The sequence below is a fragment of the Haematobia irritans genome, chromosome 5, assembly GCF_050003625.1.
Source record: "Haematobia irritans isolate KBUSLIRL chromosome 5, ASM5000362v1, whole genome shotgun sequence".
Lineage (NCBI taxonomy): Eukaryota > Metazoa > Arthropoda > Insecta > Diptera > Muscidae > Haematobia > Haematobia irritans.
This window is the reverse complement of record NC_134401.1, coordinates 76,890,806-76,914,559: the sequence shown is the minus strand read 5'-3', so window position 1 is coordinate 76,914,559 and position 23,754 is coordinate 76,890,806. Positions and strand designations below refer to the sequence as shown.

Below are 23,754 nucleotides of genomic sequence, written 5' to 3'. Positions count from 1 at the left end.
AGCAAAAACAAAATATATATACATAGCCACCAAGGGTTCTGGCATTTAAATTTCTCAAGGCGTTAGTACATTGCTCTCTGCAAACATTTCTTTAAATGAGTCTCGCAATTCCTTTATTTGACTACTCGGTATGAAAACTCTGAAAAATATAAAATATACAGAAGAATTATCAGTCTAACATATTTAAAGATATATTTGCAAATAATACATATACTTACCAAAATTTGCTTCTCGTACCCAATAATTTAAGCCAGCGCTGTATTGAATGGTTTGTGCGAAGCTCCAAATACCATACTATGAATAATTGCACGGGAATGTATCCGGTTCACAATCCAAATCATCTTCAAATTTGTATTATTTTTGAAATTGGATAATACTTCCTTCTATCGCAACTTCGGATATGGCCTGGTCACAAATCTTTACATTGCTCCGCTGTCTTCTTTTAATCTTTTCCTGGACTACCACAAATTCATCCTCCTAAAACACAGAAAATATTCAATATATAAAAATAGGAACAAAACAATAAACTTACCTTCTCATACTCCTTTATCTTCCTCGAAAAATGAGATTTTTATATGAAATAAAAATATGAAACTCGCATTATCAAATATTTGATATATTTTTTTTTTCAAATTTAATAACAACAGGCGTTGCTAATGGTGATAGTTATGGGGTTACATTTTTGAAAACAAAAAGACAGTTGTGTCTGAAAGTTAAGCATTTTATGAAGACACTTCAAAATGATATTTAAAAGGGTTTCTTGAAACTGTCACAACATATAAAGATTGTTTGGTTATGTTCACCACTTGTTTGATGTGCGAAACATACGTGCTTGTAACCAAGTATATCACGTTAGTATTCTCGTAACAAACACATTATTTTTACACACAAACATATTCAAATATTTTTTTATCCGTGTTACACAGCTGGTTCATGATTTAACGCGATATATAATTAGATATGGAGCTATATATAGTATATATAATTAGATATGATGTCATATATGAAGATATATAATTAGATCTTACCAGATATGACTGATATAAATAGATATAACAACATATATAATGAGATCTTGAATCAGATCTAATCATATATAGCACTATACATAACATATCTCCGTAGATCTATTTATATCTACAACCATATCTGAGCAGATATAATTATATATAATTTGATATTATTAGACATGATTAGATCTCTCAATTTTTACACGGGATACTTAAGCAAACATTTCAAGGAACATCTGAATTGGTACCTACATGAAATTTCGGCTAAAGCTGAATACTACACCCTCACAAAAAATCGCTTCTGTAACATATACTCCCAAACATATTTTGCTTCAAGCATATACATGTTTGGGTATTGCCCAAACATTTATATGTTTGATCTCTTCCAATATATAATATGTTTGAAAGCACATTGGTCTAAACAATATATGTTTGGGTAGTTTAAGTTCCAAACATTTTGTATTTTTGCATCCAAATTCAATAATGTTGTCTTCCAAAAAACAATATGTTATGATGTGAACATATAATATGTTTGGAAGCACTTTGCACCCAAAAATATTATATGCTTAAAAAAAATTCTCCCAAACAATATTGTGCTCAAAATTTTATTTATTTATTTATATATTTACAATCATAATCAATTACGAAAATAAACAGGTAATATAGGTGCTAACAACATAGGTTTTCGACCTGAATGCTCAAAATTTTGTTTCTGCCTAATTGTATATTCCCACACATCTTTCTCACTTCCACGAGATTTTTTAGTTCTTAGCACCTTTTTCTGTAATACAAACATTGTAGAAGAAATTATTCAATTGTATGATTTTTTTTATTTTAATTTTACCTTTTGCCGGACGGGGATTCGAACAGCGGACCACACAGTTTGTAAGGATCAAAGAAGTAGCTGATCAATTGCCCAAGGAAAAATAAAATGTTAATTTTGTAATAACAAGCAACAACCACCAACTTAATTCAATATCGCTCCCTGTTAAATAGCGCTCCAAGCTACTAAACACATATATGTTTATAGGCTATTTCTAAATTAATATATGTTTGCATCCAAGCATATTATATTTACAAACATTTTATGTCCCAAACATAATATGTTCTAACATATTAACATATATGTCCCAAACATGTTATGCTAGTTTATGAACATTATATGCTTGCACTCAAAAATATTGTGTTTATAAATTTGTGTTCCACACATATAAGGTTTATAGCCAAACATATGAAAAACAGTCTTTTTCATCCGTGTAGGCTTAACGTGAAATACTCTAGAAAACTTTCACTTTTTCACTAGATTTTCGCGTGAAGTTGTTTTTTAACATTTATAAAAATTATAAGAATTCACTTCTTATTATAAATTAAAAAAATTTTTGATTACAAAAAGAATAATTTGATTTTTCAAAATCGAATCGCAAGTTACCGAATCAAAACCATGTGAAAAGCCGTAGATAACAAAAGGGAATACGAAGAAAATGTTGGTACCGTTTTGCAACATGTTCGACCCTAATCTATGGCATTTATACGATATTACAAAAATGAGACGTTTCGACCCTCTTGTTTATTTATACTCTTTGATATACTCCCAAACACGTTTATATTTTTAGAATTGTTTCAAACAAAATATTGTTTATTATATTTCATGTTAGCCTGATACCGAAACAGGCAATTGACGTCCAAATGCATTATATTAGTTATACAATTATTTTTCGAGCTTTTATGGACAGATATAGATTAAGGAACATGGTTAATAGAGCCATTGAAAAGAAAACGCCAGATACAAATCTATACACGCCTGGACTGTACATGTTTCGGTTCGGGCGAATGAACCTTTCCACAGCCTTTAGTATAGATCTGGCTGGGAGAGATAACTCAATTTTGGGCCCTTTATGCTAACTCCTTATGGAGAAAACATTTGGGAAATTTCCTCTTACAAATTGAATCATCTTTTCTCCCACTGTACATCATCTTTTCATATAACTTACAAGTCCGTGTATAGATTGGTATCTGGCGTTTTCTTTTCAATGGCTCTATTAACCATGTTCCTTAATCTATATCTGTCCATAAAGCTCGAAAAATAATTGTATAATTAGATACAAGTCCCTTAATCTTATTTTTATTTCGTTTTGTTACATAGTAATGCAACAACACGAAATTTATTTTTAGAAAGCTAATTTGTTAAAATTCACCTAAGTGGTGAACAGTCGAACAATGCTTATTGTTTCTACAGTCAACTACAACATATGACAATTAACAGAAACTGGTTTCCAGGATACAACAACAATTCTAACGCGTACATTAGTCGTGTTTTTCCTAGTTTTACGACGGGCTCATCGTTGCTTATTATATTTCATGTTAGCCTGATACCGAAACAGGCAATTGACGTCCAAATGCATTATATTTAATTATACAATTATTTTTCGAGCTTTTATGGACAGATATAGATTAAGGAACATGGTTAATAGAGCCATTGAAAAGAAAACGCCCGATACAAATCTATACACGACTGGACTGTACATGTTTCGGTTCGGGCGAATGAACCTTTCCACAGCCTTTAGTATTCTTTTCAATGGCTCTATTAACCATGTTCCTTAATCTATATCTGTCCATAAAAGCTCGAAAAATAATTGTATAATTAAAAATATTGTTTATATTGTTCAAACATATTATGTTTCACCATAGGCATACACTGGTTAAAAAAAAAAAAAAAAACTTTAATGAAATTTTCTTTGTGTGTATACTTTTGATGCGCCAATGGGTTACATTCACTTTTGTACTTTCTACACACATATGTGTTTATAAGCAATTTCAAAATTAATATATGTTTGCATCCACACATATCATATTTACAAAAAAATGTCCCAAGGTTAGGTTAGGTTAGGTTAAAGTGGCAGCCCGATTAAATTTCAGGCTCACTTAGACTATTCAGTCCATTGTGATACCACATTTAACTAAAAGTACCTATTACATATGGGCACTTCTAGTCTTAACCACTGAACCTTCTCTATTATTTACTTTTGTGGAACCAACCAGATTGCTCCAAAAACATTAACAAACTGCTTAAGTTAACGTTTTCCAGGTCAGCCAGTAATCTAAAGCTATATGCTCCTAAAATTCGCTTACGCCTTACTCAAAAAGCAGGACACTCACACAAGAGGTGTTTAATTGATTCCTTTTCCTCCACGTCATGACAGCTTATACAATAGTCATTATACTTCGCACCTATAGTTTTTGCAAATTCGCCTATCAGGCAGCGACCCATTATGGCAGATATTAGGAGTGCTATCTGACGCCTTGAGAACACTAGCATATCTAGTGTGCGGTTTAAGTTTAAATGGGGCCATATTTGCTTTGTGTCGTTACAACCCTTGCAATTTTCCCATCGAATATTGGCCATCATAACAGCCTTCTCACGCAGTAAGAGCTTGCAGGTGGCCAGAGGCATACCAACAGATTCTAGTTCCCCTGGAATATGTTAGGTAGTTCCTAGCCATGCTAACACATCTGCTTCACAGTTCCCCGGTATGTTCCTATGACCAGGCACCCATATTAGGTGAATATTGTACTGCTCAGCCATCTCGTTGAGAGATTTGCGGCAGTCTATGGCCGTTTTTGAGATGAAGAACACAGAGTCCAAGGATTTTATTGCAGGTTGACTGTCTGAGTATATATTAATGCCAATATTTGTTGGAACATTACTTCTCAGCCAATTCACCACCTCTCTTATTGCCAATATTTCAGCCTGAAAAACACTACAGTGATTAGGTAATCTTTTCGCTATTCGAATTTCCAGATCTTTAGAATATACTCCGAACCCCACTTGTCCATTCAATTTGGAGCCATCAGTATAGAAATCTATATATCTTTTATTCCCCGGGGTCTGTGTACACCACGCCTCACTGTTGGGAATTAGAGTTTCAAACTTTTTGTCGAAAAGTGGTTTTGCCAGGGTGTAATCCACTACGTTAGGTACCATTAGCGTAGCTAGACAATTTTCCTAGGGGGGGCTATAGCCCCCCTAGCTAAAAATGTATAGACTGAACTTATAGGTTCAATTAATGATTTATTTCATAAAATTGAATAAAAAATTAGACATCAAAATAACTCGACAATTAATTTATAATAAAGCAACTAAAAGTAGTTCCACACTTTTCCCAGCAAAAAAAAATGTGAGTTGTTCTAAAGGCACAACTTTAAAAGTACTTCCAAAAATGTCCTCAATTATTTTAACTACACAGGACGTTTTTTTACTTCATTTTTTTTCATATTTTAATGTGTAATTTTTGTTTTCTTTTTTTTCAAATAGTTTAAAAAAAGAGTACGAATAAATAAATTGGTACAAATTATTCAAATTTTGGCACAAAACTGCTAAATCTATTATAGAAAAATCGATTTTGGAAATTCTTCGAGGAAAAACGTTTTAAACAAGCGTCAGAATGCATTAAAAATCATAAAAACAATATAAAAATTATTTATTTGGCAAAAAAAATTTCACAAAATTTTTGAATTCACATTCAAAACACTGAATCTCATCTTAAGAAGTGATGCAAATTCATTGCAACGTCTGTTGAAACGGTGGACATTTGTTCTATGACAAGCTCATATTACATTCATTGCTTCTCCGCCAATTTTGCACCATTTTCACTACTTTTTTGGCAACGCTTTTTCGCAGCATTATTAAGATATTAATTTATGAAAGAATAGTTTTAATATCAATTACTATTTTTTTAATTAAATTAAACTAAATCATAAGTTCAACCACAGCTTTATTTCATAAATATCTGACTTCAAACATTGCCATCGGCAACTGCTACCACAACCCAAGTAATTCGATTGTTAATGAAAGTCTTTAGCGGAACTTTGTGCAATTGTATATTCTTGTTTAATTTTTATAAAAATTAAAAAAACTATTGACATTTATTGAAATATGGAAAATCATAAATAGAGTTTCAAATTCTGGGGGGGGGGCTAAAATTTTTCTGGGGGGGTCTAAGCCCCCTCCCCAGAGGCCTTCCTACGCTTATGTTAGGCACATCTGGCATTACTGTGAGGACCGAACTATGACCGTACATTTTCTCCGACCACAGCGATAGCTCGCGCAACCGCACAGCCGTTGTTGCAGCTGACTGTTTGGCCAAAATGTCTAAAGGCAATAGATGTAGCATGACATTAAGGGAGTCTGTTCCTGTCTTACTAAATGCGCCTGAGATACATAAGCTCGCCATACACTGAACTTTATCTAAACAAGTCGGTTTCTGAAGTGCCGGCCACCAAACTACAACACCATATAGCATTATAGGTCTAACCACTGCCGTATATAGCCAATGCACAATTTTTGGTCTAAGTCCCCACTTTTTCCCTATTGCCTTTTTGCACGAGTACAAAGCTACCGTAGCTTTTCTCGCCCTCTCTTCAATATTAAGCCTAAAATTCAGCTGCCTGTCCAAAATAACGCCCAGGTATTTTGCACACTCACCAAAGGGAATTTCAGTACCCCCTAAGGAAATGGGCCTAACCGTGGGAGTTTTGCGATCTTTGCAGTACATGACTATTTCTGTCTTTGCTGGATTTACACCAAGACCATTATCTTTCGCCCATTTCTCAGTCATCCAGAGAGCTCTCTGTATAATATCTCTGATTGTGGATGGGAATTTTCCCCTGACTGCTAGCGCCACATCTCTTGTCTGTTCCAAAACCTCTTGTCTGTTCCTGGTGACGAAGGATGGTGCATCTCCCTTATTGCAAACTACCAGGTTAGTACGCAAAATAAACTCTATTAGCGACTCTCCCCTTGCATTAGTATCACTACTTCCCCAAATACTATGATGTGCATTTGCATCGCATCCCATAATGAGTTTTGTCTTTGTTTTTAGTGACTCCTCAACTAAGGTCTTAACGGCACAGGGTGGCATCTCCCTATCATGTCCCATGTAGACCGAAGATACCCAATATTTGCATGTGGATATCTCTAGACTGGCTACGACAGTGTCTGCATTGCTCAATGAAGGAAGCAGAAACAAGTTTAGTTCGTTTTTAGCAATTATACATGCTCGATTTATATCGTTACCGGTATTATGCAAAAGTTAGAAACCCGGAGTGCTTAATTCACAGATCTTGTTCTTATATATGTATGGTTCTTGAATAAGAACTATATCTATGTCTCCTTTCATCAGGAGAACTTTTAAGGCAGCACAAGCGGCCTTACAATGGTGAAGATTTATCTGGAGGAACCGTAGAACCATCCAAATTTTCAACCACCGTCACATCAGCCGCTTCAATTGAGTCATCAAGGGCTTCCTCTTCACAGATCTCGGTGACTCTCGCAACAATCCGCGGTTCAGCTTTGGTGAGGCTTGAGCCTGTAGAAACTTCCCGCATATGATTTTCGCCATAGTCTGCAGGTTTTATGTCTCCTTCGGCTTCACTAGGAGATTTTTTCACTGCTGACTCTACCGGAGGCTTGTCCGCTTCGGTATCCTTTGGCTGATCGCTTTTGTATACCTTCATATGGATATCATGAAAGCCATAACTTACGCGTCCTTGGGTCTTGGCTAGATGTGGCAGCGACTCTATGTTTAATATAAACACCGCATGTCGTCTTGGTCCATCCACCTCATCCAAACGACCAACCTTCCAATCGGCGGTTGGAAGATCTGGGTTACATTCTTTTAGTCTCTCTAGTATTGACTCAGGATCAGGAGGGTTTGTCGGTATCCATGCATGTGCTCTAGGTTTAGCCGGTATGTCTTTTTTATCGACTAACTCCAAAGCGGCTCCTTCCCAAACTTCACCAATTAGCATCAATGCAGCTTTAAAGCAATCCATAGACCTCTGGTCTGCAAAAGCTATTAACTTATATCGTCCTTGATACCATCCAGCATCTTGCCGTCGAGGACTTGGTCCGGGAAACTTTTTTCGCACCTCTGAGTAGACACCAAACATCGCGTTCTCAATTTCCCCCCATTTTTGCCTTGGAATCATACCGTCCAATGCTCCTTTATTAATAATAGCCATCACAAGGCTGTCTTTTGCAACTGAGGCAAACGATCTTTGATCCCGTTTAGAGGATGGCACCTCATCCGGTGATCGTTCCCTTTTTCCAGCTTCAAGAATTCCTTGAGCCCATTTTAAGGAATCGCTTTGCTTAGCCGACAACGTGCTTGGGTCGACTGATCCTAATTTCTTTAGGATAAACAAAGCATTTCTTCGTTCCTTGAATCTCTTTCGAGAGGGATTGCCTCCTTTTGATGTCGTCACCTTAGAAAAGGTTCGACTTGCCAAAGTATCACCGCCAGTCGACCCGTCTACAGGTCGACTAATTGGGCCTGACTCTTGGTCGCTGCCCAAATTTATAACTTCAGTCGTTACCCGTCCACTGGGCCCTGAAGTTAGCAACCCAGTGGATGACTTTGAATTTCGCTGCATGGTGGTTTATTATTTCCACCACACGTGAAATTCGTAATAAGTACTTATTACGATGAAATACTCCGCTATTAGAAAACACGTCCGTTCAGTTCGACGGTTGAAAGGGCGCCAAACATAATATGTTCTAACATATTAACATATATTTCGCAAACATATTAAACTAGTTTATGGACATTATATACACTTAAAAATTATGTGCTAGAAATTTGAGTTCCATTTTTTCGTCCGCGTATGAGCCGCTGTTTCATAACAACAATATTTTTCAACAGAACTGAAAGTCACTTATTAAAAAGTTTCTAAATATATTCAGGAGCACTGACTCCTTTTACTACCCATGTCCTCCTACGCACACAAAATAATTCATTCATTTTACGAATAGTGTTCTCGAAACATTTTCAATGATGGAATTCATAAATTGTATGAAAAATTGAATGATTGAGTGATTACGACCACAAACATAACATTAATGAACTGGTTTATGTAATAAATGAAATATACATTTCTGCCGAGAATGAAAAATGTGTATTTTTGCATACTATTTATGGAAAACGTCATATATTACATGTAGCTTTTCCTTTTTTCAGTAAGATTTTTTTCGCTCTAATATTTAATAATGCATACATAATATGTGAATCTTAATGTGTTAAAAAAGTTCATAAAGTCGACCATAAAAAGAGAATAATTTGTCTATATTATTGTATTCAACTTCTTAACATGAACAAATGATCCTTAATTAATATTGTTTTATTCAATTACGCTTATTCAATAATAAATAACATGTCGATCGCCATTTCTATAGTTTTTAATAGTCTATGATACCCACTCTGTTAGAAAAATATGTTTTACATATGTTCCGATATAAACAAAATGTGTTTCGCGCACAATTTTTAAACACAATATATTTAAATGCAAACATGTAGTGTTCCTAATCTAACACTAAATGTTTGGGACACACATGTTAATATGTTAGAATATTCAACCGTCGAACGGAACGGACGTGTTTTTAATAGCGGATAAAATCATCGTAATAAGTACCTACTACGAATTTCAAGTGTGGTGGGATATTAGGCCACCATGCAGGGACGGGTATCGACTGGAGTTATAAATTTGGGCAATGACCAAGAGTTAGGCCCAATTAGTCGACCTGTAGACGGGTCGACTGGTGGCGACAATTTGACAAGTCGAACCTTTTCCAAGGTAGCGGCATCAAAAGGAGGTAATCCCTCACGAAAGAGATTCAAGGAACGCAGAAATGCTTTGTTTATCCTAAAGAAATTAGGATCAGTCGATCCAAGCACGTTGTCGGCTAAACAAAGCGATTCCTTAAAATGGGCTCAAGGAATTCTTGAGGCTGGAAAAAGGGAACGATCACCGGATGAGCTGCCATCCTCCAAAAGAGATCAACGATCGTTTGCCTCAGTTGCTAAAGACAGCCTAGTGATGGCTATCATAAATTAAGGAGCATTGGACGGTATGGTTCCAAAGCAAAAATGGGGGGAAATTGAGAATGCTTTGTCTGGCGTCTACTCATAGGTGCTGGAAAAGTTTCCCGGCCCAGATCCTCGACACCAAGAGGCTGGTTGGTATTAAGGACGATTTAAGCTAGTCGCATTTGAGGACCAGAGGTCTATAGAATGTTTTAAAGCTGCTCTGATACTAATTGGTGAAGTTTGGGAAGGAGCTGCTCTAGAGTTAGTCGAGAAGAAAGACATACCGGCTAGACCTAGAGCATATGTGTGGATTCCTGCAAACCCTCCTGACCCTGAATCTATTTTAAATAGACTGAAACAATGCAATCCAGATCTTCCAACAGCTGATTGGAAGATTAGCCGTTTGGATGAAGTGGATGGACCAAGACGGTATGCTGTGTTTATATTGAACACTCAGTCTTTGCCACATCTAGCAAAGTCTCAGGGCCGTGTATGTTATGGCTTTCATTATATCCAAATGAAGGTGTATAAAAACGATCAGCTAAAGGATTCAGAAATGGACAAGCCTCTGTCTGAATCAGAAGTAAGCGGATCCTCTTGCGAAGTCGAGGGAGATACCAAAGTTGAAGACATGGATAGATACCGTATGCGTGAGGAGACTTCTACTGCCTCAGAACTCACCAAAGTTGAACCTATGGTTATTGCGAGAGTCACTGATATCTCTGAAGACGAAAATCTCGATGGTCCTACGGATCCTCCAGATAAATCTTCATCATTGTAAGGCTGCATGTGCTGCCTTAAAAGTTCTCCTGATGAAAGGGGACATAGCCTTAGTTCTTATTCAAGAACCATATGTTTATAGAAACAAAATATGTGAATTAAGTACTCCGGGGTTCAAACTAAAGGGTGATTTGTTAAGAGCTTGATAACTTTAAAAAAAAAAAAACGCATAAAATTTGCAAAATCTCATCGGTTCTTTATTTGAAACGTTAGATTGGTCCATGACATTTACTTTTTGAAGATAATTTCATTTAAATGTTGACCGCGGCTGCGTCTTAGGTGGTCCATTCGGAAAGTCCAATTTTGGGCAACTTTTTCGAGCATTTCGGCCGGAATAGCCCGAATTTCTTCGGAAATGTTGTCTTCCAAAGCTGGAATAGTTGCTGGCTTATTTCTGTAGACTTTAGACTTGACGTAGCCCCACAAAAAATAGTCTAAAGGCGTCAAATCGCATGATCTTGGTGGCCAACTTACCGGTCCATTTCTTGAGATGAATTGTTCTCCGAAGTTTTCCCTCAAAATGGCCATAGAATCGCGAGCTGTGTGGCATGTAGCGCCATCTTGTTGAAACCACATGTCAACCAAGTTCAGTTCTTCCATTTTTGGCAACAAAAAGTTTGTTAGCATCGAACGATAGCGATCGCCATTCACCGTAACGTTGCGTCCAACAGCATCTTTGAAAAAATACGGTCCAATGATTCCACCAGCGTACAAACCACACCAAACAGTGCATTTTTCGGGATGCATGGGCAGTTCTTGAACGGCTTCTGGTTGCTCTTCACTCCAAATGCGGCAATTTTGCTTATTTACGTAGCCATTCAACCAGAAATGAGCCTCATCGCTGAACAAAATTTGTCGATAAAAAAGCGGATTTTCTGCCAACTTTTCTAGGGCCCATTCACTGAAAATTCGACGTTGTGGCAGATCGTAAGTCTATTCATGATGAAATGTCAAAGCATACTGAGCATCTTTCTCTTTGACACCATGTCTGAAATCCCACGTGATCTGTCAAATACTAATGCATGAAAATCCTAACCTCAAAAGAATCACCCTTTATTACAGTATACTGGTAATGATGTAATTCGAGCCTGTATAATTGCTAAAAACGAGCTTAACTTGTTTCTGCTTCCTTCAATGTGCAATGCAGATACTGTCGTTGCCAATTTAGAAATGGCCAAATGCAAATATTGGGTATCTTCGGTCTATATGGGACATGACAGGGAGATGCCTCCATGTGCCGTTAAGACCTTAGTTGAGGAGTCACTGAAAACAAAGACGAAACTCATGGGATGCGGTTGCGAATGCGCATCATAGTATATGGGGAAGTAGTGATACTAATGCAAGGGGAGAGTCGCTAATAGAGTTTATTTTGCTTACTAATCTGGTAGTTTGCAACAAGGGATATGCCCCAACCTGTGTCACTAAAAACAGGCAAGTGGTTTTGGACATCACCTTAGCCTCACAAGAACTGAATGAAATGATATCTGAGTGGCAGGTTTTAAGTGAACACAGCTTCTCAGATCATCGCTACATCAGTTTCAAATTTGATGTTCATACCACCAAGACCCTATTTCCGCCAAATGTTAAATAAGTATAGGGAATCGTTCAATATGATGATACCGGAAATACCAGAGACAAATATAAGCACTGTGCAAGTTATCGAACACGCAGTGGAGACGATTACTAAGGCCTTCAACATTTCACTGAAAGCTGCATGCCCTAAAGGGAAGCCAAGGGGGAAAAATGGACCACCATGGTGGTCTACGGAGTTAGGTAATATGAGAAAATCGTGCAGGAAGCTCTTTAACAAAGCAAAGTCCACCAGAGCTCCTGTGGATTGGGACGCTTACAAGTAGAATCTGAGAGGATACAAGCGAGAACTGAGAAAGGCTCAGCATAACTCTTGGAATGATTACTGCAGCAGCATTGAGAATACGTCCGAGGCTTCCAGACTACGGAAGGTGCTAGCATCCACGAGCTCCGCTCCAGGTTTCATTAAAACATCGGAGGGCAATTGGACAACGTCCAGTGAGGAGACGCTGGAGGTACTATTGGACACACATTTTCCTGGAAATCAGACGGTTGAACCATGCACTGGCGGTGCACAGTGGCTCAGCGGTCGTTACCTATCGATGAAATTGTATCAGAATCTAGAATAAAATGGGCGTTAAATAGCTTTGGATCATTCAGATCCCCCGGACCTGACGTAATTACTCCGGCGGAGTTACAAGCGGTGGCTGACAGAATTATCCCCTGGGTGTCGGCGATATATATAGGATGTATCAACTTAGCACATATTCCAAGAAAGTGGAGAGAATCAAAAGTCGTTTTCATACCTAAAGCGGGAAACGCCTCTCACTCGAATGCGAAGGATTTCCGACCAATCAGCTTATCATCATTCCTACTTAAGACTCTGGAGAGGATGATAGATATTTATCTTAGAACTAACGTCGATTCAAGTTTGCTCTCGAAACGACAACATGCATACTCGAAGAGCAGGTCTACTGAGACCGCACTACATGAACTAGTCAGCTTTATTGAAAGCTCACTATCTTTCAAAGAATACACAATCGTGGCATTTCTAGACATCGAAGGGGCGTTCAATAACGTCCATCCGAGCTCGATATTAAATAGACTGATAACTCTGAATGTTGATCCAGGTATACTTAGGCTGTTAGACGAGCTTCTAAGGAAGAGACGCATTTCAGCCACACTAGGACAAGCAAACATACAAAGGTATGTGAACAGAGGCACTCCTCAAGGAGGAGTTCTATCACCTCTTCTTTGGAATGTTGCTATAAACGACCTTCTGGTTTCCCTAGAAAAAGAAAGGATACAAGTGGTGGCATACGCAGATGATGTGGCGCTAGCAGTCAGGGGAAAATTCCCATCAACAGTTAGAGATATTATACAGAGAGCCCTCCGGATGACTGAGAAATGGGCGAAAGATAAAGGTCTTGGTGTAAATCCTGCAAAGACAGAACTAGTCATGTACTGCAAAGATCGCAAACAAACTCCCTTAATGTTATACTGCATCTATTACCTTTAGACATTTTGGCCAAACAGTCAGCTGTAACAACGGCTGTGCGGTTGCGCGAGCTATCGCTGTGGTCGGAAAAAAGTTATGGTCAAAGTTCGGTCCTCAAAATAATGCCAGATGTGCCCAACGGAGTGGATTACACTTTGGCGAGTCCACTTTTCGACAAAAAGTTTGAGACTCTAATTCCCAACAGTGAGGCGTGGTGTACACGGACCCCGGGGAATAAACGATATATAGATTTCTACACTGATGGCTCCAAATTGGATGGCCAAGTGGGTTTCGGAGTATATTCTAAAGATCTGGAACTTCGAATAGCGAAAAGATTACCTGATCACTGTAGTATTTTCAGGCTGAAATATTGGCAATAAGAGAGGTGGTGAATTGGCTGAGAAGTAATGCTCCAAGCAATATTGGCTTTAATATATACTCAGACAGTCAACCTGCAATAAAATCCTTGGACTCTGTGTTCCTCAACTCGAAAACGGCCATCGTCTGCCGCAAATCTCTCAATGAGATGGCTGAGCAGCACAATATTCACCTAATATGGGTGCCTGGTCATAGGAACATACCGGGGAACTGCGAAGCAGATGAGCTAGCAAGGCTAGGAACTACCTTACATATTCCAGGGGAACTAGAATCTGTTGGTATGCCTCTGGCTACCTGCAAGCTCTTACTGCGTGAGAAGGCTGTTGTGATGGCCAATATTCGATGGGAAAATTGTAAGGGTTGTAACGACACCAAGCAAATATGGCCCCATTTAAACTTAAACCGCACACTACATATGCTAGTGTTCTCGAGACGCCAGATATCACTCCTGATATCTGCTATAACGGGTCGCTGCCTGATAGGCGATTTTGCAAAAACTATTGGTGCGAAGTATAATGACTATTGTATGAGCTGTCATGATGCGGAGGAAAAGGAATCAATAAAACACCTCTTGTGTGAGTGTCCTGCATTTTGTGTAAGGCGTAAGCAAATTTTAGGGGCATTTAGCTTCAGATTACTGGCGGACCTGGAAAACGTTAACTTAAGCAGTCTGCTAATGTTTTTGGAACAATCTGGTTGGTTCAACAGAAGAAAATAATCGAGAAGGTTCAACGGTTAAAACTAGAAGTGCCCATATGTAATAGGTACTTTCAGTTAGTGTGGTATCACAATGGACTGAATAGTCTAAGTGAGCCTGAATCTTAATCGGGCTGCCACTTTAACCTTTAACCACTTTAGAATATATTATGTTTGGAGTATGAATGTTTCATAAAAATAATATGTGTGAATGTAAACATATATAAATGAACAAATTTCGAGAAAACATATATGTATATATATATATATATATATATATATATATATATATATATATATATATATATATATATATATATATATATATATATATATATATATATATATATATATATATATATATATATATATATATATATATATATATATATATATATACAGTATGTCAAGAAAGTCTTTTGACATTGCCAAATATTTAAAATTCCAGAAATAATTGAAGTAAAAAGCGAGTTGTTAATTCGTTTTGAGAAAAATAAAATATGTATACTTTGCAAAATACATAATAAAATATTTTTTAAAATTAAATTATATTTAATTTTGGAACAAAACATAAGTTTTATCCTATTGTCTAAACACTTTCTTGACATACTGTATATATATATACAGTGGGTAACGGATATAAGCACATCTCATATAAGAAAAAACGCATATAAGAAAGTGTAGCAAAAACACCGTGTCTTTTTGCTGTGTTTTGGTTTGAGAAATGTTTCATATAAGAAAAACGTGTATAAGAAAAAAACTGATAAAAGAACAATCTGGCAATCACCCAAGACCAAAATCCCATTAAAAAGAAATTCCTATAAGAAACTTTTTTTATGTGTCGGCAACACTAAATATTCTTTTTCAACGGCAACACTAGACATGCATTTCTATTTATTTTTGGTTTGTGTTCGGTGTTTATTGTACGTATGAAAGATGGACGCAATTAAGCAAAGGAACACATTACCATTGAAAACAAAAATTAAACTATTGCAAGAAATACAACGCGGAAAAAAAGAAGTGAAGTTGCAAAAGAATATAACATTGCGATCTCAACATTGTCAAAAATAATAAAAAAATCAAAAGAAATCGAAAAAAACTATTCCGTATTGAAAAATTTAAACAAAAAGAGAGAAAGAAAACCAAAATATGAGTCTCTAAATAAAGCAATGTCAAAGTGGTTTGAACAAATGAATCACAAGGGCGCTCAAGTGACTGGACCTATCCTCCTCGAAAAGGCCCAACAATTTGCTGTACAACTAGACATTCCAGACTTTAACGCTAATATTGGATGGCTTCAACGGTGGAAGAAAAATGAAAATATAGTCTTTCGAAAACGTCACGGAGAGGCAGCTTCAGCCGACACAGAATCTGCTGATGTTTTCAAAATAAATGTATTGCCTCGATTGTTGGACAAATATGAATTGGATGACATTTACAATGCAGATGAGACTGGTCTTTTTTATAAGGCACTGCCTAATGGATCTTTTGGTTACAGTGGTGAGCACACCAACGGACTCAAGACACCGAAAGACAGAATAACACTTCTTTTTATATGTAATGCAACTGGTTCCGACAAATACGTATATTCCATCGGAAAGTACAAACAACCAAGATGTTTTCGTGGCAAAAGCATTCCTATTCCTTACAAATATAACAAAAAGGCTTGGATGACCTGTGCTATATGGTCAGAAGTAATTAAAGAAATAGACGTAAAATTACAAAAGAAAAAGAGAAAAATTTTGCTTTTAATCGATAATGCTTCATGTCATAAACTTGATTTTATACCAGAAAACATTGAAATTGTATTTCTGCCACCATGTACCACTAGTTTAATTCAACCTCTAGATCAAGGTTTGTATTGGGAGCGTACAATATTTATTCACATTTTAAAAACTGTTTTGATTTATGGTTTAAGGTATCATCCAGTCATTCAAAGCTCATTATCGCAAATGCCTGATTCGAGAACAAATACTAGCAATTGAAGGTGATTGTATGCACAATTTTTTAAAAAGCATAACAATTCTAAGAGCGTTATATATCGCAAAACGCTCATGGTGGCTTGTAACACCACAGACTATAAAAAATTGTTTCAAAAAGGCTGGTATATTTAAGAACAACGAAACAGACGATATCGAAACTACTGAAAATCCGCTAGACGAAGAATACAGATCTTTCTTCGAAGAAATTGCAGATTTGGAAAACACTGACTGCTTTGGTATGCTATGCGATAATGAAATAATTAAAGAAATACAAGAAGAGGAAGAAGAAATACTCGAAGAAGAAAAAGTTGAGATATCGGAAACAAGTAAACCAAGCAGAGGAGAAGCTCTACAAGCCCTCTTTGTTCTAAAACAATATATGGAGTGTAATGACGACATCTGTAACATCGAAAAAATTTTATATGACGAAAGAGATAGGACATTAATTCAAAGAAAAATAAAAGATTATTTCAAATCGAACTTAAGCAATTAGTGAACTAGAAAATACTATGAAACCAAATACCCTTAAAAAGTACATACAGACTGAATTAGTTTTATTTTTGTTTTGTTTATTTTATTATATTGAAGTTATTTGTTACTTTTTTATTTTAAGATTCTTTTAAATCGAAGCTATACCATTAGTGGTATCACACAATACTGTAAAACTAAGCACCTATAAAAGGTACATACATTACTGAATTTTCTTAGATTTTGTTTATTTTATTCTAATTGTTCAGATTAGAGTTCTTAAATTTTAATTTTTACCTTTTTTTAATAAAAATATAATAAAACTATAAACCGAAATTTTGTTACATTTTTCTTAAAGAGATTTTTGTGAAATATATTCCTATAAGAAAGAAATTTCTTATAAAAATGTGTATGCTTATAAGAAACTTTTTTCTTATATACATATATATGCTTATAAGAAACATTTTTCTTATATGCAATAATTGTCTATAAGAAAAAAACGCATATAAGAAAAAAAATTGCGGGATTTTCTGACTTTCTTATATCCGTTACCCACTGTATATATATATATATATATATATATATATATATATATATATATATATATATATATATATATATATATATATATATATATATATATATATATATATATATATATATATATATATATATATATATATATATATATATATATATATATATATATATATATATATATATATATATATATATATATATATATATATATATATATATATATATTGTTCAAGAACACAGTTGCATTACACTGCTATGAATGAAAATAAACATCATGCTAGATCAAATTGGCATTTTGCATCATTGGCATTTTGCAACATTCATGGACTGATAAGACGTCAAGCAGCACTTAAATCGTCCTTGAAACGTCTAATTCAATCACCAGTCCAATCTCTATCTGCTATAGACAGATTATGGCAGAAGATCGAGACTATTCATTTGGACATTTGGGAAATGTGTGCCAACCCGGCGGCTGAGGGTTATGACAGCGAAGACTATGAAGCCTTAGAAGAGAACGTTGCAATTCAAATAGCGTCTCTTTCGAAAACACAATCAAGCGAAAACATAACTTCGGAATCAATGCAGCAAGCAAAGGGTAGTTGCAACCTACAGCTACCAAAGATATCCATACCAAGGTTTAATGGAGATTGCCTATCGTGGCAACCATTTTCGGACATATTCTCGAAAATGATACATGAGCAAGATATTCCGGCAATCCAAAAGATGTGGTATCTCAAGGCCAATTTGAGCGGGGAAGCAGAACGATTAATACGTCACCTGGATCTCACTGAAGGAAACTACACAACGGCATGGAACACGTTGAAGGACAGGTACAACAACAAGCGAGTCCTAGTGTCCACAATACTGCAAAAATTGTTTAGCTGGGGAAACTTAACGGCCGAGTCCAAATCTCTGAAAGAGTTCCACGACGTCCTCAACGAAAGTCTGTCCGCGCTGACGAACATTGGGATCGACATCGACAACTGGGACCCGGTACTTTTACATGTATTGGTCAAAAAATTGGATCGCCAGACACACATCATGTACGAACAATCGCTAGAAAACCCAACAGAGCTACAGACGTTAAACAATTTCCTGAAGGTTTTACGAAACCGCTTCCAAGCACTTGAAGCTGTTGGTGGAAAGGACAAAGCAAAGCAAGTAGCAACAACAACAACGTACAAATCAAGTGGATGTCCCCTGTGTTCGGAGGGCCATCCAATATATTACTGCAAACAATTCTTAGCAATGAACATTGCGGATCGCCTTAAGTGGGTACAAAAGAAAGGGTTTTGCGTAAACTGTCTTAAACCCGATCATCGTTCCAAGGAATGCACATCCAAGACATGCACTAAGTGTTCATGTAAACACAATTCGCTGCTGCATCTTGAAAAACAACAATTTCCCAGCAACAAACCCTCACAATCTAGAAGTGAAGCATTACACTCAACCTCAGTGGCATCAGCGAACGTTCGCCCGGCAAGGGTTCTACTCGCAACAGCATTAATAAGAATAACAGCCAACAATGGACGATCCGGAAAATTCCGAGCATTGTTGGACTCAGGATCCCAAATCAACATAGTCTCCGAAAGACTAATTCAAACCCTATCCATTCAACCAGAACGGGCAACACTAAGTATTCAAGGAATTAGTGGAAGATCCAGACAAGCTACACAGCGGGTAAACGTTAAGTTCGAGTCACTCACAAGTAAGTTTTCATCCAGGCTGGAGGCTTATGTTCTCCCAAACATAATACCACATCAACCTAGTGCATCGTTCGACATTTCATCCTGGTCTATTCCCGAAAATGTAATGCTGGCAGACCCATCGTTCCAAAATTCGGCAAAAATTGATGTGTTGCTTGGCGCAGAGTTTTACTGTCATCTTCTGCTATCAGGAACACTACACTTAGCAGACAATTTACCCGTCGTGAAGAACACAAACCTTGGGTGGATCGCCAGTGGACGATTGGCAGACGACAGCACAACCGAAGCAACATGTGCAGTTTTCAGTGAAGACGATATAGCAACAAACGAACTACTGGAAAAATTCTGGAAAATCGAGGAAGTCCCTGCAGAAAGCAATCTCACAGTTGCAGAACAGGCGTGTGAAACGCACTTCATTCAAACAACAACCAGAGATATCAATGGAAGATTTGTTGTGCGTCTACCCCTGTCTGAGGATGCCACAACACTTGGTGAATCAGAAACATCCGCATATTCCAGATTCCTTGCCTTGGAACGACGATTCAAACGCGATAACAATCTTGAAAAACAATACAAGGACTTCATGCAGTCATACGAAGATCTTGGCCACATGACTCAAATCGACCCCAAAAACCTGCCAGGCCCTCGGTACTACATTCCGCATCACTGTGTTTTGCGTCCGGAGAGCAGCACAACTAAACTTCGAGTCGTATTTGATGCTTCAGCAAAAACGTCAACAAATCGGTCACTAAACGACATTTTACTGACTGGTCCAACAGTGCAAGGGGACATATTTGGAATGCTTCTACGTTTCCGACTACCCAGATTTGTCTTCACCACCGATATTGAAAAAATGTATCGTCAGATTCTCGTGGACGAGCGAGACAGGAACCTTCAACTCATTTTATGGAGGGACAATCCAGGGAAGCCAGTACGACATTTTCAACTAAACACTGTCACTTATGGAACATCATCAGCTCCTTATCTGGCGACAAGGTATCTACAAAAGCTAGCGACTACCCGGATGGAAAAATATCCACTTGGCGCAACGATCCTGAAGCAGGACTTTTACGTCGATGACGGGATGAGCGGTTCAGATAGTTTAGTAGCAGCCAAGGAAATGCAATCTCAACTCACCGCCTTACTCAAGGAAGCCGGCTTCAAGTTACGGAAGTGGTGTGCAAACCATCGCCAACTCCTCCAAGACATACCGCAAGATGATCAAGAAGTCAACCTTGATTTTGAAAACGCATCAATCAAGGCATTGGGACTGATATGGAGCCCAGCATCGGATCAATTCTGCCTTAGGGCAAATCTTCAGCCAGTCTCAGTGATAACAAAGCGATCTGTCATATCAGATGTAGCACGAATCTACGACCCGTTAGGTATAGCAGGCCCAGTCGTAGTGGCAGCCAAGATATTCATTCAACAACTTTGGGAGGATCAAATATCTTGGGATGATGAACTCCCTGAAGATCGAAAAACAAAATGGCACGCCTTTCGTAATGCACTAAATATGTTAGACAATACCCACATCCCACGCCACGTTTTCGACGGCCAAACTGCGAAGCACATTCAAATGCATGTCTTTGTGGACGCATCAGAAAGGGCTTATGGAGCCGCAATTTACATTCGATCTAAACTCCCAAATAAAAGGATAATCGTCCGACTATTGTGCGCCAAATCCAGAGTGGCGCCTCTCCAAAGGGTATCGCTGCCAAGGCTAGAACTTTGCGCAGCACTTCTAGGAGCAGAACTGGCCAACAAAACAAAAAATGAACTAAGATACGAAGACAAACAGCTCTTCTTCTGGTCTGATTCCGAAATTGTCTTGCATTGGATAAATTATGATCATCACTCAAAACCTTTGTGGCTAACCGAATTAGCAAAATACAAGAACTCACCATCAACAGTCAATGGAGACACGTCGACTCCAAAAATAATCCCGCAGACTTAATCTCCAGAGGTTTAAAACCAGAACAATTACCGGAGTGCAACATGTGGTTCTATGGACCCCTTTTTTTTACATGGAAATGAAGACAGTTGGCCTAAGGAGTTCGCGAAGGAACTGCATCCAACAAGTGAATTAGAATTCAAACGAAAGCCTGTTATTGTCACTACAGCCACGCAAATGGGATTAGAACGAATCATTTACAAAATCAACCACCGCAATTCGTTCGATTATCTTCAAAGAGTTGTGGCTTATATCCAACGATTTATCAAAAACAGCAGGACATCGTCAGCCGATCGACCAGCAACCAAAGTACTGAGCCCAATAGAGTTAACTTCAGCGTTGCATCTAATAGTCAAAACCATACAATCAGCTGACTTCAAAGACGACATTAACAAGTTAAAGACAACCAAAGAACTCAGCAGATCCAGCCCAATTATCAGTCTATCCCCCTTCCTTGACAAATCAGATATTCTTCGAGTTGGCGGAAGACTAGATGCGTCAAATCTCTCATACGAAATGAAACATCAAATAATATTGCCTTATAATGACCCCATCGTCAAACTAATCCTCGTGATGCTGCACAATGAAAACCATCACTGCGGTCCACAAACGTTGCTAAATACAACAAGAGAAAGGGGATTCTGGATTATAAAGGGCAAAACAATGGCAAGGAACACAGTTCACAATTGCATTCGTTGTACAAAGGCCAAACCAAAAATGTATCAACAGATAATGGGTGATTTACCAGAAGACAGAATAACGCCATGTCGACCCTTCTTAAACACTGGAGTAGATTATTGCGGTCCATTTTGGGTACACTACAAGCTTAGGGGAAAGCGTCCACATAAGGTGTATATCGCAGTCTTTTGCTGTTTTGCCACAAAGGCAATCCACATGGAAGTTGTGACTGATCTAACTACAGACGCCTTTATTGGAGCCCTAAAAAGATTCATCTCGCGACGCGGGCGATGCCAAACGATATATTCAGACAACGGCACAAATTTTGTTGGGGCTAGAAATCAACTGAAGGAACTGGAGACCTCAATATTCGGGAAGGAATCACAAGAGACTATTGGAAGGGCATGTTCCAAAGAAATGATCGAATTTAAATTCATCCCTCCCAGAGCCCCCCATTTCGGAGGCCTTTGGGAAGCAGCGGTGAAATCAGCCAAGCATCTTCTTCTGCGTTCGGTGTCCACCGCCTCCCTTACTTATGAAGAACTGGAAACGGTAGTCATAGAAATTGAAGCAATTTTAAACTCAAGACCGCTAACTCCCATATCTTCAAACCCCAACGATCTAACCGCACTGACGCCAGGTCATTTCCTTATAGGGGAACCCCTGACCGCACAAATTGACGCCAGAACAAACCAGCCACCAACACCACTATCTAAAAGATGGAAACTCGTGTCAGAAATAAGACACAGTTTTTGGAATAGGTGGTCCAGTGAGTATTTGTCACAACTGCAACAGAGACACAAATGGAGGACGACATCAGCAAATATCAAACCCGACCAACTTGTCATCATCAAGGAGGACAACGTACAGGTCATGCAGTGGCCACTTGGACGCATCATCAAAACCTACAAAGGACAAGATGGAAACGTGCGTGTAGTCGATGTAAAAACTTCATCAGGTATAATTAAACGGCCAATCCATCGCTTAGCGCCATAATTCAATGATGATATCAAGGAAAAGGAGGATCACAAAAGAATAAGGCCACCAGATGAACAGGAACCAGCCACAACAAAACGATCGAGGCCCAATAACTTTAATTTATTGTGCACAACACTACTGGCTCTTCTGATACTACCGGTTGTATTATGTAATCCCATGCGACCACAACCATTTGAAACAAAACCCGGATTATATTTTGAAGGTATTGGTACGGCACGGATAGCCACAGCAGAATGGAAGCTCATGGTCTACTACAATCTTATACCCTTTAAATCAGAAATTGACAACTTCGCTGACGGTATAAAGATGTTCTCCGAACTATGCAAAATGTCTCCTCACGAAGCAATGTGCAACAACTTCGCATCTCATCTCAAGCAAACTAGAGCAGAATTAATCCAGGAAAGAGATATCATCATGCCAAGAAGATTGCGTAGAGGTGCTCTAAATATTATCGGTAATGTCGCAAGATCTCTGTTTGGAATTCTAGACGCTGACTATGCCACCGAAATGGACAATACGATACAAAGAGCAGAGATGGACAGAAGCCATCTCACATCGCTGTTACACAATCAAACCTCAATTGTCGACTCGACCTTAAATATAATAAAGGAAGATGAGTTATCTTTAAAAACTAGAATAAATGAAGTCCAAACCACCATATCAATGATACATAA

The 23,754-nt window shown here is 37.7% G+C and overlaps 1 protein-coding gene and 1 long non-coding RNA gene across 2 annotated transcripts; one reads left to right on the top strand and one right to left on the bottom strand.

Moving 5' to 3' along the window:
* Positions 1-52: 52 nt before the first annotated feature.
* Positions 53-1,158, bottom strand: LOC142241078 (uncharacterized). The gene is made up of 3 exons (XR_012723477.1): positions 533-1,158; positions 219-477; positions 53-139 (listed from the first exon to the last, which is right to left on the bottom strand). It is a non-coding gene; the product is annotated as an uncharacterized LOC142241078 (long non-coding RNA).
* A 16,840-nt stretch (positions 1,159-17,998) lies between these two features.
* LOC142239875 (uncharacterized) lies at positions 17,999-21,406 on the top strand. The gene has a single exon (XM_075311623.1). It carries the CDS (start codon positions 17,999-18,001, stop codon positions 21,404-21,406), a length of 3,408 nt encoding a protein of 1,135 aa, XP_075167738.1.
* Positions 21,407-23,754: the final 2,348 nt, after the last annotated feature.

Excerpts from the sequence above, each read along its gene's own strand:
- LOC142239875 (XM_075311623.1), top strand. The coding sequence starts at position 17,999 with ATGAATGAAAATAAACATCATGCTAGATCAAATTGGCATTTTGCATCA.